The 17019-nt window shown below is 43.0% G+C and overlaps 1 protein-coding gene across 5 annotated transcripts in view; it reads left to right on the plus strand.

Annotated features, from left to right (window-relative positions):
• Positions 1 to 17019, plus strand: part of LOC137645713 (probable maltase) — a 178086-nt gene that overhangs the window by 17307 nt on the left and 143760 nt on the right. The window contains exon 1 of one of the 5 annotated variants that reach the window (XM_068378591.1): positions 16210 to 16324. The exons of the other annotated variants lie outside the window; for them this stretch is intronic. Within the exon in view, the coding sequence (XP_068234692.1) occupies positions 16303 to 16324 (22 nt within the window). The 5' untranslated portion in view covers positions 16210 to 16302. Of the gene's footprint in view, positions 1 to 16209; positions 16325 to 17019 lie in introns of those variants that run through there. 5 annotated transcript variants of the gene reach the window in all.

Below are 17019 nucleotides of genomic sequence, written 5' to 3' on the forward strand. Positions count from 1 at the left end.
ATGTAGTGTAAAGTAAAAGTTAAAGATATGGATCTTTACCTTCGAGCATAGATTAAATACTAAGTCACTCGTTAACACACTATTACTATACTTACTTACTCCTTCCAATATATCGGGTATACTGTCCAGAGATTAATTAATAATAATAGACATAATCAAATAAATGAAGGAATAGAAATACAAAGGGGGTAATTAACCTAATCTAGCTTTATTACACAAATTTACATTAAAGAAACGGACTTCTTAACATCAAGTGAAAAAGGGTCAAACAAAACAAAATTTAATAAAAGGAAATGCAAAGTAATAAAAAATATGGTTGCTTAGACTCGTGGTTTTCTGCAATGGTTAATGATGGAAATGGGGTCGGACACGCGGGCCTGTGACCCAGAGACTGTGCTAGTCTCGAAAGCAAAAGTTAAATGCAAAAATCTGTAGACACAATCCCTCGCACTCGGCCCGAAATATGTAACAGCCAGCTAAACCTAAATCAAGTAAAAATTTGTCTTATCTAAAATGGGGGAAAATTAGTGGCTTCGTGGTTTTACCTGCACTACTTACAGAAAACAGCCCTTGTCCTCAAATGGCTGTTGACTGAATTGCCGTTGACCGAATAGTTTGCACCCTTGACTGGCCCACCCCTGTAATCCTCATTTTGGGCAAATAGGGTTTCCCAGGCTCGTCTCCTTCCCTATTTCCAGCCGTCAGGTCCTGGTGTAAGTCGAGTTGGGGGAGGGCAGTGAGCCAGAGGTGCACAGATTCACTGACTAGGTCGGTCAGCCGGTCACAACTATGGCTCCTGAACGAATGGGGCCATGCTTAGGTTGTGTGGCAGCGTGGGTTCACCTGTCTTCACCTTCCAAAACAGGTGTGTAGGATAACGTAATTGAGGTGCCATATCAGGACTTTAGGGCAGGGCAATGTACTGTTGTAAGGAGTGAGAAGGAAGCAGGATTTTGCACGAAATTAGTTAGAGAAATCTTGCTACTCTAAGGGAATATATATATATATATATATATATATATATATATATATATATATATATATATATATATATATATATGTATTTTTGGGCTCAAGCCATGTCGTCCTGATGGAAGTTCCTATAGGGTAGCTTCCTAGGGTATATTACAACTACGGCGATATTCCCAGAGAATTTACCTTAAGGTACCAGAATTCTAACTCCTGGAGCGAGTATCCTTCATGAAAGGGATATCGCGACATATCAGAGGACGTATTCTAGACACGTCACATGGCAATCTACGACCTGAACAGAGATTCGTCTCGTAGGAGGGAGATTGACGAGATACGAATTCGGGAAAGAAAAAGGGGAGCCGCTCCCAAGGCTTCCCTATCCCCCGATTCGTATGCGTGCCTGGCGCCAATCCTGGCGCCAATCCTGGCGCCAATCCTGGCGCCATCTGTATTCCTTTTTGCGTAGCTTAACAACTCGGTGTTTTTTCCTGTTTTTCTCGCAAATCTTGGATTTATTCAGCTTTTCATGGCTTCTTCGTCTTCGTTGACCTCGGATAAGTTGAGTATAGTGTCTGTTATGTATAAATGTAGGCTCTTGGTAAAATTTTGAGTGATTAATAGGATTAATCTTTGATACAAGAGCCGTAGCCTACCAGAGGTGTCCTGGACACTGTCACTCGCTAGGTATAAATTAGTTAGTCAGAGTGACATTCCTGGTTGTTTTGCTTAATAAATTTTAGCTATTTAGCTTTACATAGGATTTCCTTTCGTGCTTAGTATTATTTGGCGAAGTATTCGCCATTCTGGCCTACGCTAGGCCATGTAGCCTAGTCGTTTGGTCCTAGTACTTAATGCATGATTTTGGTTTTTCCGAGTGTAATTAAAAGTTTATTGAAGCTTTAGGCTATATTTTATACATTTTAGACTGTGTGGAATATTTCCAAGATTGTATACGTGAGAGTTTCGGTGAATTAGGTAATCGATTCTCTTGGTGCCTAGGCTAATTGCTTATGGAGCCTTAGTATACTTTATTATACTCCCCGGTTGCTTTCTTTTCTTAGGAGAAGGTATGCAATCCCTTTCCCTCTGTTTAAGCCTTGGGCTTATCCCTAAGTGGTTTTTTCCGAATTTATTTTCGATAAAACTATACTAGGGTGTTACTGTACCTTCCTGTTCCAGCAGAGTCTGGTTCAAAGAGGGACAGAACAACAGAGTTTTTAGTCTGAGTCCGTGTTGTCTGGCTTGGGGCAGAGTCTCCCTCGCTGACCTAACACTTACAAAGGGAGCTTAGCTCCCTTAGGTCACTATCGAAGGTTTCTGTAGTTATGATTCCTTCTTGTGTGATCGACCAGACTAAGTCCTGTTGCTGTTCTCGGGGAGGATAAAATCTTCCCTTGGGAGTAGCAACGCCTTCCTTGCTTTGGTGCTCTGGAAGCTGGCAGGTATTATACTACTGTGCTGGCCCTTTCCCTTAGATCTCCCTTAGGCTAAGACAAAGTTCTTGGCTGCGGGTGATCTGTCACTAAAGCAAGGTTGGCAGGACCCTCTTGTCCCTTCCCCCTCTATCTCCGTAATGGCCTAGCCATTACAGTACTGTACCTTGCCGGCAGGCAGAGCTGGCCGGCAGGGGTATTACTGTACTGTATGTCATTCTACTTCTGGACCTAGTATAGGTTGGGATGTGGAATTGACTAAGCCCATTGCCGGCCGGCAGAGATGCTGGACGGCAAGGGTCTTATGTTTTCGAGTGCTGCCCGGACCTCTCTTGGTCCCTCATCCATGCCTGCCGGCAGAGCCGGACGGCATTGGTCAAGGAAGCCTGAATTAAGTTTCTCCCCTTCCTTATATGCACTCTTTCGGTTGCCGGGCTTGGGGGGTTGTGTACACTCTTATCCCGGCATCCATTCTATTTTCTTCTAGTGCTGTACCTGTCCCGGCTGCCGGCCTATGAGGCCGGCTGCCGGCCTATGAGGCCGGCAGCCGGGCAGGTGTAGTCTTCTGGTTCTTTTGCTGCCGGCTGGCATCGGTCTTGTACCTTTGCCGGCCGGCTTATGTCAGTCCTTGTCTGCCGGTCACCAAGAGTGTGGCCGGCAGCTGGGTACTACCTTGTGTAGTTGCTGGCCGGCAATCATTGCCGGCCAACACTGGCTGTTGCTGGCCGGCAGCTGCTGCCGCCGGCACAGGCATTTGAACCAGAGGGCTGCCGCCCTATAGCTGTTAAGTAGTATACTTTAAAGCTAATTGTGATGTGTGGCGGCCGGCAAAGGCAGGCCGGCACACATCCTCCTATACTGTACTAGTATTCTTCTGTATAGCATATACAGTAAGAAGAAAACTATAGTAAAAGTTTAGGTACAGCACTGTATCTTCTAACACTATTGTGTTTTCTTGCACGGCCCTTTGCTGTTGCCCTCAGACAGGAAGCAGAGTTCTTCCCCGTCTATTATCCAGGATTTTAAAATCATTGCCTAGGTGTGAGCTCCACCTGTTTCCTCTGGAAACCTTGCATTGGTTACTCTAGTAGAGATAAACCATTTTGATTTTATTATCTGGAAGGCTGCAACAATGGGTTGTGAGGGAAACACAAGTGTGTGTCTTTCCTTTATGAATTGTTATGCTATACTATGCATATCCAGTGATACATAGTTCACTTGATACTCATGGAAATTTCTTCTCTTTACAGGAGGACCCTCCGAAGTGCGGAAATGTTTTCTGCAATGTCCGCAGCAAGAACCTCTGCGGACATGAGTGTTGTAGGAGACACGCAGCATGCGCTGTCTCCAAGGATGATCTCCAGTATTGGGACCCTCAGGTATGTACTGTATGCACCAACCTGATTACTGAGGCTTTTGATTCCCCTAGAACGGCGGAATCAAGGGATATAGCTAGGGAAAAGCTTCGTACTTGGGTAAGGGGCTTCAAGAAGAACACCTCTGGCCCTTATCTTCCAAGTGAGAAGATGAGGGCGTATCTTTTTCCCCAGGCATCAGCTGAGGCAGTGATTCCCCAGCCTCAAGAGGAGATCCTTCAAGATCAAGTCCAGGTGGACGAGGAAGTCGCAGATGCGATGCAAGACATCCAGTTGTGTGACAGGATGTCTGACCTGGACGAACGTTTGGAAGAAGACCTCCTGGCAGAAGGTCAGGATCAAGTTCAAACCCCGGATGTCGTAGAGGATGAGGTCGACGAGGTGTCGGCTACTCCGGTTCAGATGCCGGAGCCTATCCCCTCAACATCAGCTGGCCTCCCAGTAGAACTGGGACAGGCCCTCTCTTCGATTGTTGGAATGATCCAACAAATGCAGAAGGAGAATCAGGAGAAGGCGGCTGCAATGGAACTGCGTATGCAGTCCCTGGCAGAATCACATGGGCCCCGGAAAAGGCTCAATGTGAAAGACCTTCCCATATGCTCAGATGCTAACCCATGGAGGTATGCTGAGCACATGCCGATGACGACTGGAAAGATCGTCATCTCGGATAAGCTGGGTTCAGTTCCCCTAGAGGAGGTAGAATTCTGGCCCAGCAAGGCATCATATCCGGACTGCTATGTCCGGCTGAGAAAAGAACCAGCTTCAAGGGAGGAGACAGAGCCGAAGGAGGTCATTATTATGGACCACGCTAAGGCTCAAGCCCTACTTTCATCCTCGATGAAAGAGAGGGGCTTCTCGAATTCGAAGGTAGCTGCATTGAGCAAGAAGCTCCCTTCGTTTGTGTCCTCTCCTGATAGAGCCTTCCCCTTTTTACAGAAAGGGTTTGCGGCTGTCCTAAAGGCAGTCGAGGCCGGCAAGCCTTGCCCCTCCCTGGAGGAGTGTAAACCCTTGTCGCTGGCTCTACCTATGGACCACAAAGACTGGAAGGATGTCCATCTGACATTCTCAGTGGGAAAGTTGGAGGCTGATATTGCCGGACGGCAATTCGGCGAGGACCTCCCCAAGCTGTCCGAATCTCTTTTACGAAGAGAGTTCGAGACAAAAGAAAGACTGGCTGCCTCAATGTCTCATCAGACTACTCTCGAGACGATGGCAAGTGACCCCAAGGTCCATGAAATGTTCATGGTAGTGGCTAAGTCTCACCTAGCCACAGTGACGAAGGACCTTTATAGCTTCGTCAAGGCAAGGAGAGCTTGCAGGGAGTTCGTGTTCACCGGGGCTTCGGTGAGACACGAGCCAAGGAAGTTAATCTCCTCCAACATTTGGGGAAAAGACCTTTTCCCTACCGATGTGGTCAAAGAGGTTGTTGATAAGGCCGCCGTGGAGAATAGAAACCTTCTCCAGAAGTGGGGCCTGGCTATCAAAAGAAAATCTTCCCCGGATGAGGGTCCTCAACCAAAGAGGAAGAATATGAAGACTAGGCTACCATTTCGGCCAGCCAAGCCTTATAGACAGCAACAGCAACTGCAATTGCCTTTGCCTCCAGTGCCCCAGATGGTGGCACAAACCCCGACTGCCTTTCAGTGGGTACCCCAGGCGGTGCCAGGTCAGTCAACCACATTCGCCCCAACGTTCGAAGGACAGTCTTCTTCCTTTCGTGCAAAACCTAGAGGAGCAGCCAGAGGCTCGTCTAGGCGCCCCTCAAGGGGAAGGGGATTCAGAGGCGGTCGTGGTCAGGGAGGCAAGACCTCAGGACGGCAGTCCAAGTGAAATGATACCGGTAGGAGGGAGACTGATGAAATTTTGGGATCGCTGGACCTTCGATCCCTGGGCCCAAAGCCTACTCAAGAATGGACTGGGTTGGAGCTGGTACAGCACTCCACCCCCATGCCTTCGGTTTTTCCAACACTCCACCCCCATTTTGGAGGAGTACGTTCAAGAACTGTTGGAGAAAAATGTGATCCGAAAGGTGAAGTCCATCAAATTCCAAGGGAGGCTGTTTTGTGTTCCCAAGAAAGACTCGGAAAAGCTCAGAGTCATTCTGGACTTGTCACCACTCAACAAGTTCATAGTGAATTGCAAATTCAAGATGCTAACACTGCAACACATAAGGACCTTACTGCCCAAGAGGGCATACTCAGTCTCTATAGACTTGTCAGACGCCTATTGGCACATTCCAATCAGCCGTCGACTCTCCCCCTACCTAGGGTTCAGGCTACAACGGAAACTGTACGCCTTCAGAGCCATGCCATTCGGGCTAAACATAGCCCCAAGGATTTTCACGAAGCTTGCGAGCGCAGCTCTCAAACAATTACGCCTAAAGGGAATTCAGGTAGTAGCCTACCTGGACGACTGGCTGGTGTGGGCAGCATCCGAGAACGAATGCTTGCAAGCTTCCAGTCAGGTGATCCAGTTCCTAGAGTACCTAGGCTTCAAGATCAACAAGAAAAAGTCTCGACTTTCTCCATCCCAAAAGTTCCAGTGGCTGGGAATCCACTGGGACCTTTTGTCACACAGTTTCTCCATCCCAATGAAGAAAAGGAAGGAGATAGCGGGCTCTGTCAAGAGACTTCTAGATTCCGAAAGGATATCAAGACGCGAACAGGAGAGGGTACTAGGCTCTCTCCAGTTTGCTTCAGTGACAGACCCAGTGCTAAGAGCACAGCTAAAGGATGCAACCGGAGTTTGGAGAAGGTATGCATCAAACGCGCGAAGAGACCTGAGAAGACCAGTGCCGCCTCGGCTACGTACTCTTCTCAGACCTTGGTCCCAAGCCAGACATCTAAAGAAGTCGGTTCTTCTTCAGCCACATCCCCCGTCGATGACGATTCACTCAGACGCCTCAAAGGAGGGATGGGGAGGTCACTCTCATCGGAAAAAAGTCCAGGGGACTTGGTCCAAGCTATTCAGGACCTTTCATATAAACTTTCTAGAAGCTATGGCAGTGCTCCTTACCTTAAAGAAAGTCTCCCCGCGTCACTCGATCCACATAAGATTGGTGACAGACAGCGAGGTGGTTGTGAGATGCTTGAATCGACAAGGGTCGAGGTCACCACCTCTCAACCAAGTGATGTTAGCCATTTTCCGATTGGCGGAAAAGAAGAAGTGGTACCTGTCGGCAGTTCACCTTCAAGGAGTCCGCAATGTGACAGCGGACGCTCTATCCAGGTTCACACCGATAGAGTCGGAATGGTCCTTAGACGCAGGATCATTTTCCTTCATTCTGAATCAAGTCCCAGAACTGCAGATAGACCTCTTTGCGATGAAAGACAACAAGAAGTTGCCCCTGTACGTGTCCCCGTACGAGGACCCCTTAGCGGAAGCAGTGGACGCAATGTCCCTCGACTGGAACAGATGGTCCAGGATTTATCTGTTCCCTCCTCACAACCTTCTGTTGAGGGTCCTCAACAAACTGAGATCCTTCAAGGGGGTAGCGGCAATAGTGGCCCACAAGTGGGCGAACAGTATGTGGTTCCCCTTGGCGTTGGAACTACAGATGAAGTTCGTGCCGCTACCACATCCAGTTCTGACCCAGCGAGTCCAGAAGTCGACTGTCTGCGCTTCATTACAGAAAACCCAGACCCTGCAGCTCATGATTTTCTTGCCCTAGCGGTGAGAAAGCGCTTCGGGATTTCGAAAGCCAGCATAGACTTCCTAGAGGAATACAAGTGCAAATCGACTAGAAGGCAATATGAGTCATCTTGGAGAAAATGGGTGGCCTTTGTAAAGGCAAAGAATCCGCAGGAGATCTCAACAGATTTCTGCTTATCTTTCTTCATCCACCTCCATGGCCAAGGATTGGCAGCTAACACGATTTCAGTGTGTAAATCGGCTTTGATGAGACCCATTTTATTTGCCTTCCAGATCGACCTAGGTAACGAGATCTTTAATAAAGTTCCGAAAGCCTGCGCTAGGCTCAGACCTTCAGCGCCTCCAAAGCCCATCTCATGGTCTTTAGACAAAGTTCTTCATTTCGCCTCCTTGTTGAGCAATGAAGAATGTGCGTTAAAGGATTTGACGCAAAAAGTTATTTTCCTATTTGCACTCGCGTCCGGGGCCAGGGTTAGTGAGATCGTAGCCCTCTCGAGAGAGGCAGGTCGTGTTCAGTTCCTGGATGGGGGGGAGCTGAACCTGTTTCCGGATCCTACGTTTCTCGCCAAGAATGAGTTACCCACCAACAGGTGGGGTCCCTGGAGAATCTGCCCTCTGAAAGAAGATGCATCTCTATGTCCAGTAGAATGCCTAAAGGTCTATCTTCGTAGAACTTCAGACTTCAAGGGTAGTCAACTATTCAGGGGAGAAACATCAGGCTCAAATTTATCTCTGAATCAACTCAGAGCGAAAATGACATATTTTATTCGCAGAGCGGATCCTTACAGTACACCCGCAGGTCACGATCCGAGGAAAGTTGCCTCATCCCTAAATTTCTTTAATTGTATGGATTTTGAACATCTCCGTTCATACACGGGCTGGAAGTCTTCCAGGGTGTTCTTTCGCCACTATGCGAAGCAAGTAGAGGAACTTAAGAGATCTGTGGTAGCAGTGGGTCGTGTAGTTAACCCTACTGTTTAACTCTGCGAGGAACAGTGGTCTTAATTGGGACGATTAAGTCCAGGGTGAGTGTGTAGGTACATACTGTACTACAAACTAAATAAGGGCACCAAGTGCCCATATAGACTGTTCCTTCTTTCAAAGGTGAACCTTGCATAAGTTCAGACATGTGTGCCAAGCGTTTCTAACGCTAATGTGATTGATTTGTAATACAGATTTTTTTATGACTTGATACCTTGGTATCTCATTAAAGTGGTGTTTAATGGTTTTTCTTTCAGATAAACAAGTTCTGTTTACTATCATACTTATGCTTAAAGTTTTGGGTTACCCTCTTTTATATAAATATATATATTTGTTGTTAACCTGTCTGTTTATTATCTGTCAATAAACTTGTTCTTGAGAACCTTGCGTCTCTTTCACCTGTGTCAATTTATTGGTATAATTGAGCATTTTAATTCTATGTATCTTATCTGGGATAATTCTGATAGAATTGTTCTGTTTTGCAAGCTATGTTGCATTGGTTTATGTAAGTCCCCTAATGGGAGGACTCCGTCCCATAAAGGGACGAGGGCGGTTTTATTAGTTTCTTCCTATGCGGATATAAACCTTTGTCCAATACAAGTATTGTGCGGATTACTGGTCAATATATTGACGCAGTGGTTCTATACAAACTATGCTTTACTTAATATAGGGCGAGACCACTATATTAGCTTGCCTGGTATTCATACATAGATATATGTACTCTTCGAGACTTTCCAGAGTCTAGTAGGACTCTTCCCTGTAGGGGGCAGGAAGCTCTAACATAGTTTATAGTTAGTTGAAAAGATGTATAACGGTAACATCTTAGGTCTCTAGGTCTAGTCGACCGGGAATAAATATCTCCGGGGAGTACGGCACGTTCTGAGAATCCACAGATACAGTAATGCTCTGGTACACTTCCATCAGGACGACATGGCTTGAGCCCAAAAAACGGATTTTGAGCGAAGCGAAAAATCTATTTTTGGGTGAGATAGCCATGTCGTCCTGATGGACCCGCCCTTGCCTTTCTAAGAAAGGGCTGTAGGACCCCTCCCTACATACAGTATCTGTAGCACCTCGTGTACGCTACAAGGAATACAGATGGCGCCAGGATTGGCGCCAGGCACGCATACGAATCGGGGGATAGGGAAGCCTTGGGAGCGGCTCCCCTTTTTCTTTCCCGAATTCGTATCTCGTCAATCTCCCTCCTACGAGACGAATCTCTGTTCAGGTCGTAGATTGCCATGTGACGTGTCTAGAATACGTCCTCTGATATGTCGCGATATCCCTTTCACGAGGGATACTCGCTCCAGGAGTTAGAATTCTGGTACCTTAAGGTAAATTCTCTGGGAATATCACCGTAGTTGTAATATACCCTAGGAAGCTACCCTATAGGAACTTCCATCAGGACGACATGGCTATCTCACCCAAAAATAGATTTTTCGCTTCGCTCAAAATCCGTTGTATACAATAATCCTACCTATTCTAGCTTGCTAAATATTAAGAGTTTAAATATGAAATTAGCAATGGGCTGGTGCGATGGGGATACATCTTAAAATTAACAGACTTGAATTAGTACAGAGAGATAAAAGCTGTATTCAAGTCAGCAGTATTAAAATTATACTCAAAACCAGTTTAATAATCTATCTCGACACACGTAGTTTGAGGAAAGAACCACCGTACGCTGGCGTAAGGCTTTAGCTGTGCGTGTTTATGCAGTGATGTCACAAACATGGCATACGCTATTGCCAGCAAGTTTAGTTAGTTTAAAATAGTGTTCCCGATGTTTTGGTAAAGAAACTTAATGCAGGAGAGAAAGGAAGAAGAGTGAAGAAAATTTTTTCATAATGATAATGATAATAATAATAATAATAATAGTAATGATAATAACAATAATGATAATAATAATAATTGTGGAGAATATTTTCATAATTATTTAAACGTTTGAGTGGGAATTTAGTTAGTCCAGGAAAGTCTCCCTACGTCAGTTACTCAAAGATCAAAAGGGGAGGATAAGGAGCACTTACACTCAGGGCACAAACACCCTGCTAAGAACTTTACTGACGTAGTTTACTAACCCTCACTCTTAAATGCAAATGTAGTAACTGTACTGTCCAGAGGCTGGAGAACTCCACATGTGAAAATAAAAGTAATGTAATGGCCTACTTTAGCTTTGTCAGGTCTATAGTCATCTGCACTCTTATGCTCTGTTTCGGCTCCATCCCAGTGACCCCAGTGAGATGCTGGACAGGAATCTTACGATAAGTCATTAAAGACAAGAAAAAAAATTCGAAGCAGATAGATTAATACAAAGTTCCTCGCTGATTCACTTATGACTTACTTAGGCTTACTCCTTTCAAATATCGGGTATTCTGTCGTGTGATCAAATATTCATAATAGGCACATTGAAATAAATGAGGGAGTAAAAATGCAACAAGGTTTAATTAACCTAATCTTAATTTATTATACAAATTTACATTAAAATTAACGAACATCACAAAATGGTATGAAAAAAGGAATACAAATTAATAAAAAATATGATTGATTAGACTCGTAGTCTTCTGCAATAATTAATAATGGAAATTGGGTTAGACACGTGGCCCATGTGACCCAGAGACTATGTTAGTCTCAAAAAACAAAATATGTAAAAACAGTACACACAATCCTACCGCACGCAACCCGAATTATGTAATAGCCAGTTAACCTAATCAAGTTAAAATTAGTCTAAGCTAAAAAATGGGGGAAAACTAAGTGGCCACGTTTTGTACCTGCACTCCTTGGAAGACAATCTTTGTCCTCAAATGGCTGTTGACCGGATCGTTGCACTTTGCACTCTTTACTGGCTCACCCCAAGAATCCTCACTTGTGGTTGGAGAGTCTCTCAGGCTTGTACTCTCTCTATCTCCAGCCGTAGGACCTCGTGTGAGTACTGAGCCGAGGTTTGGGAAAGGGGGGGGGGGGGGGGGTGAGCCAGAGGTGCAGATTCACTCACTGGCCAGTAAGCCATGTAGGTCAGACGGCCACAACTGCTTCCGGACGAATGGGCTGAGGTTAAGGTTGAGAGGGTTCACTTGGCTTCACCTTTCTAGACAGGTGAGGGTCATGATGCGCACGGTAACCCAATTGAGGTGCCATATCGGGACTTTAAGACAAGGCAATATATTGTTGCAAGGAGTGCATAAAAGGCAGGGTTTTGTACAAAATACTCAGAGAAATCTTGCTGTTCTAAGGTAGTTTATATATAAAACAATCCTACCTATTCTGAATTGCTAAAAATTAATAGTTAAAATGAGAAATAAGCAATGGGCTGGTGCGATGGGCATACATCTTAAAATTAACAGACCTTAATTGGTACTGAGAAATAAAAGCTGCTTTCAATTCAGCAGTATTAAGATTGCTGTATATTAAAATCAGTTTAATATTTATCTCAACCCAATTAGTTTGAGGAAAGAACCAACATACGCCGGGATAAGGTCTTTGCTGTGCGTATCTACGCTGTGAGGTAACGAGCATGGCGTACGCTACTATTGACAAGTTTAGTTGATTTAAAATAGTACCCCCGATATTTTGGTAAAGAAAACTTGATGTAGGAGAGAACGTTTAAGGGGGAGCTACAGTATTATTAGGAGAGAGCCAAAAATAAGAAAGGAAGAAGAAGAGTGAAGAAAATTCTTCACAACAACAACAACAACAACAACAATAATAATAATAATAATAATAATAATAATAATAATGGATTCATTTATGATTTTTGTTTGTTGTTGTAGCAAGATGTTGTATTTATCTGCACATAAGTTAGTCAGTTTCCCTTTGAAACTTTTAACATGCCCAATTAACGACCAATTGGATTGCCTTTATTAACTAAGATTCACTAGATTTGGAATAAATTTGAAAGCTTTATATTCCAAATCCCACCAAAAGTATCCTTATCTTATTAGAAGCAGGGGTACGCTACGAGGCAAATTTGGCCACATTGATGTTGTCATTGTTGTGTTTATGCTCTCGTGCAGTCCAAAGTCCATGTCATGCCTATTAATACTGAACATGGTAAAGAAAGTGATGTTCGTCGGAAAAGTCAAGTGTGACTGTGTTATTGTGTCTTTATATGGATTACATTTATCATGAAGAGTTCATCATTTCCAAGTTTCCATACAGTCTCGCATGGTCAGCCATCTTCCAAATGAATTTCCCATAGACAAAGCAGGCAACACACATGACATATTTCAAAGGAAATAGTCCGTAAGTAGCAAAATATAAGTAAAACTTTACAGTATATACAATAACAAGATTTAGTAGAGCTTGCAGACCTATAACAAGGTACTGAAGTTCTTGAACATATACCTATTTAGTGAGTAGCCTAAAGTTGTGGGTAAAATTATAGAATGCTGCAATAAATGGTTTGTAGAAAATAAGACTGTGTTGTAAAGGAATTTGTGATATTTTGAACGTTTTTAATAATGATTAATAGCGGAAAGCCATAGTTATTGAGTTATCGTGGGTCAACTACCATAACTGAAAAGCTATGCCTTTGCGCTAGATTCCTTATCTTCATCAGTTACGTTTGAAACATCTTGAAACTTAGTGTCCTTGTCGCAATTATTATAGAATAACACAGGCCAAACTTTACTAATAAAGAAATGGGGTCATATCTAGTAAAACTCCTGTTTTCTTCAAAAATGGACTTTATTTCCATTGCAAATAAGTCGTTATTAAGATATACCCTAATATATCCAACGGTAATGGAGGCCACCCAGTGGGAATCGGGGGTGTTGGGTGGAGAAAAGATAATTCTATACAATAGCTGTGCCACTAATAATTTTGCTACAAAAATTTTTTTTCTGATGAATTACTTGGTGTTTTATCGGTAGATATATGATACTTTAATTTCTAGCCAAATACATGAACCATATATTTTTCCTACTCGCTATCTTGTGTTTTATGCATTTCTGACCATCATTATTGGGGCAAACCACCCATTCATGAGTTTTTGGACCCCCTTATATAAAGACAATTATGGGGGACCCCAGTGGGAAACCGGGGTTGTTTGGGTGGGGAAATGTCATAAATGTGTGATTTGCAGCAAGAAAAATGGTCAGAAATGCAAAATAAGCACAAGATACCCAGTTGGAAAAATAAAGGGTTCATGTAAGTGGCTAACAATAGGCCATGTGATTATTTGACACTTTTTGAGATTTGTAAAAGGGTACAGAACCTAACAAACCCACCTAACCTAACCTAGTAGTTTCCCAGGTCACAACCCCTAGGGAGGGGCAAGCCCCTAAGACCCCCTTCCCAGGTTACAACCCCTAGCTGGGGCAAGCCCCCCGGACCCCCCTTCCCAGGTCAGAACCCCTAGCTTAGGGCCAAGCCCCCTAGACCCCCTTTCCCAGGTCACAACCACTAGCAGGAGGCAATCCCCCCGGACCCCCCTTCCCAGGTCACAACCGGTAGTCAGACCTCCTTCCTAAGTCACAAACTAAAAGTAAATCACAAAGAAATCCTTACGTTATGATGAGGTAAATCACAAATAAATCTTTACCTTATGATTGACACCAACATCTTTTTTTTTTTTTTTTTTTTCTTTTTCTTTTTTTTTGCAATCTTCACAGATACTTTGCAGTAGAAATGTAGCGGTGTTCCCGAAAAATTAAGTCAGAATCAGACCTTTGTGGCTTTACTTCGGTTATTTTTTAATTTCACATGAGTAACAATAGCTTTACACTGAACGGAGAGCATTTTCATCATAATCAATTGCCGACATAAATGAAATTACACTAAATTTCAAAATAGATTGATGTACCTCCCTTGGGGACGTCTTTAAGTTGAATCTGAAGGGGATGGTGGAAAAAAAATAGCTGATGTAGAAGAACATCCGGAAACTTATGAATAACTACTTGGAAGCTGGTAATTGGTTTTAAAAAGACCACCTGACAAATATGTCATTGTAAATGCACAGAAAGTTTCCCAAAATGATGGGAACCAGGCATGCGCAATAAGCCCCCTTCAGTCTCTCAGATGTAAACAATGGACTTAGATTGAAAAAAATACTTCACATTTTAATCGACTGATGCACAAGTTATTATGCCCCAGCCCCTATTAAACATACAGAAAAAAATACCAAACTAGCCAGCACACGTCCATTTCATGTAGCGAATTCCAGTTTCGCTAGTAGTTAAAATATCATATATTTACCGTGTTATGTAAAGCTGACCTGTTTTTTTTGAGGAGGAACAGTATTATTACCCTATTTGTTAACCTTTCCAATCTTTGGAACCCCCTGTGGGAAACCAGGGTTTTTGGGTGGGGAATTAATTAAAGAATCTGTTTTAACATACGAGTAATGGCACATATACAATTAGCAATAAACAAAGCCACGAGCTAACCTAAACAAACTACCTAACCTAACACAACCTAACCAAACCTTACCTTACCTTACCTTACCTAACCTAACCTAACCTTACCTATTAGCCGTATCCTTACCTAGGGGTGCTGCTGTGACCCCCCCTTATACAGCTTTATCAAATATAAGACAGCCTAAAACCCTTTGTGTACTTATTTAGGGTGGAGGGTAAATGTGAACTGCACCTTTCTGACTCGATACCCAATGCACAATAACCTCATGAATGAATGAGCACTAATCATTTATAGTTTTGTGAGAAATTTTCAATTCATTTTCAACAAATGTATAACTAAATTTAACACCTATATAATTATATGCTAGTAAAAAATTAGATTCTATATCTAAATGAGACTTTTCAAACAAAGTTTCCTTAAAAATGGATACGTAAAACTACACCTTTTTTCTCTTTCTTCATGTTTTCAATACAACATGTCATCTGTCACACTGAAATGCTTTTCTGTTAATATCAATTTGGCCCTTAGAATCACAGGGCGGGCAAATAGTGTCACTTTCACTTTTAATAACACCATAATCTTGGCAGTGCTTTATTATTCTTTCGCGGTTACCACAATAATGCAAAACAAAATCTTTATAATTAAAATAACAATTAAACAAGAACTTGAGAGAAAATCCACAGAAATTGAAATCAAAGTAGATGGTAAATGAGAAACTGCATCAGAAGTTGAAGTTTCATACACCTCCATGGCTCTCAAAAGACTGAAAAATTAGCTGTGGAAATCGTGTGAAAAGTGTCGAAAAGTGTTCAGTTTCCTAGTAAAACTGTCACCTGATTGGGTATTCAAGTCATGTCATTCTAGTTTCGTTAAAATGCTGGTCCGAAATAAAATGGGAATAATCATCATTGATTAAATGCTATGACATATAGTGGGTGATGTAATAATGACTTAATCTATGTTTTTAACGTACAAATGAGCAAACGAGAGCTCAGTCTGAAGAGGAATTTAAGAGTTATGAAGTCGTGGGACTTAATTTTTTTCAGGTGGGACAAATTTAATTTTGATTTGTAAACCACTTCTAGACCTAGCGCCACTTAGATTTATGTATCAAATGAAACCTTGGACTTCCTCTTTTTAGTGGAAGTACTTAAATTTGATAACTTGCTCACGGAGCTATTGTATAGAATTACCGGGGAAAATTTACTGGCGAATGGATAAATAACGTTAAAATTGATCTTTTCTTCTCTATTCATTATTCTCTGGGACTCGTAATAAATCCATGAAAAAATGCACAGGATCCTCTATCACTGAAATATTTATTTCACTTTTGTCTACATCCTACAAGTCATACTTATCTGCTCCTGTTTGTGCGTTTGTGCATAGTTTGTTGTGCGATAACGACTTTATACTTCCTGTGCACAAGCCCTCCTTCCATGTATGTATGCTTGAGTGTGATGTGGGCAGTTCTGTGACCCCATTTCCTTAGGACAAATCTGCAGTTCCTATGTAGCGTAATTACGTGTTGGGTGTGTATTATGGAGCCCAACGTAACAAAAGGTAATGGCTGCCATTATGGCTATTTTGATGCTATAGCCAATTTTCGCGGCAAGTATCATGGTACTCCTGGTGTAGTGAATAATTTTTTAAAAGCTCATTGTTTTATCCCTCAAAGGTTAAAGTGTCCCAAGTACGATTCTGGTAAGGATTTATTTGTAATGTACTTTATCATAATGTAAGGATTTATTTGTGATTTACTTTTACTTTGTGACCATAGAAGGGGGATCCTGGGGGTCTTCCCCCCCCCCCCCCCCCCCCCGCCAGGCTTTGACCTGGGAACTACTAGTTGTTCCGTAACCGAAATACAAACCACGCTATTTACATAGGGTTTACTTTCGGCGTAGCTGAAAGGACGAGCCATTAGAATTTAACGAGGGTGTATTACCCCCGCGCTAGTTAGCGGGGTGGGGGGGGGTAAGGGGAGTGGTAGCTAGCTACCCCTCCCCCCTCACACACCGGTGAACTGCTTCACTTCACTTTTGGCTCGGACAATTAACAGACGTCTCTGTCCCATCCTCGCATGGCAGCCATTAATGCTTTGTCTTACTAATTACTTACTTTTCTTATACTTAATATATATGTAAACATTCTTATGTTTATGTATATATTTGAGTATAGAAATTCAGTAAGTTTCCTTTTCAGTGTTTGTGCTGTGTGTGTGTGTGTGTGTAGGAAGTCCACTCATTGTACAACAA

The sequence above is a fragment of the Palaemon carinicauda genome, chromosome 8 (genome assembly GCF_036898095.1).
Source record: "Palaemon carinicauda isolate YSFRI2023 chromosome 8, ASM3689809v2, whole genome shotgun sequence".
Classification (NCBI taxonomy): domain Eukaryota; kingdom Metazoa; phylum Arthropoda; class Malacostraca; order Decapoda; family Palaemonidae; genus Palaemon; species Palaemon carinicauda.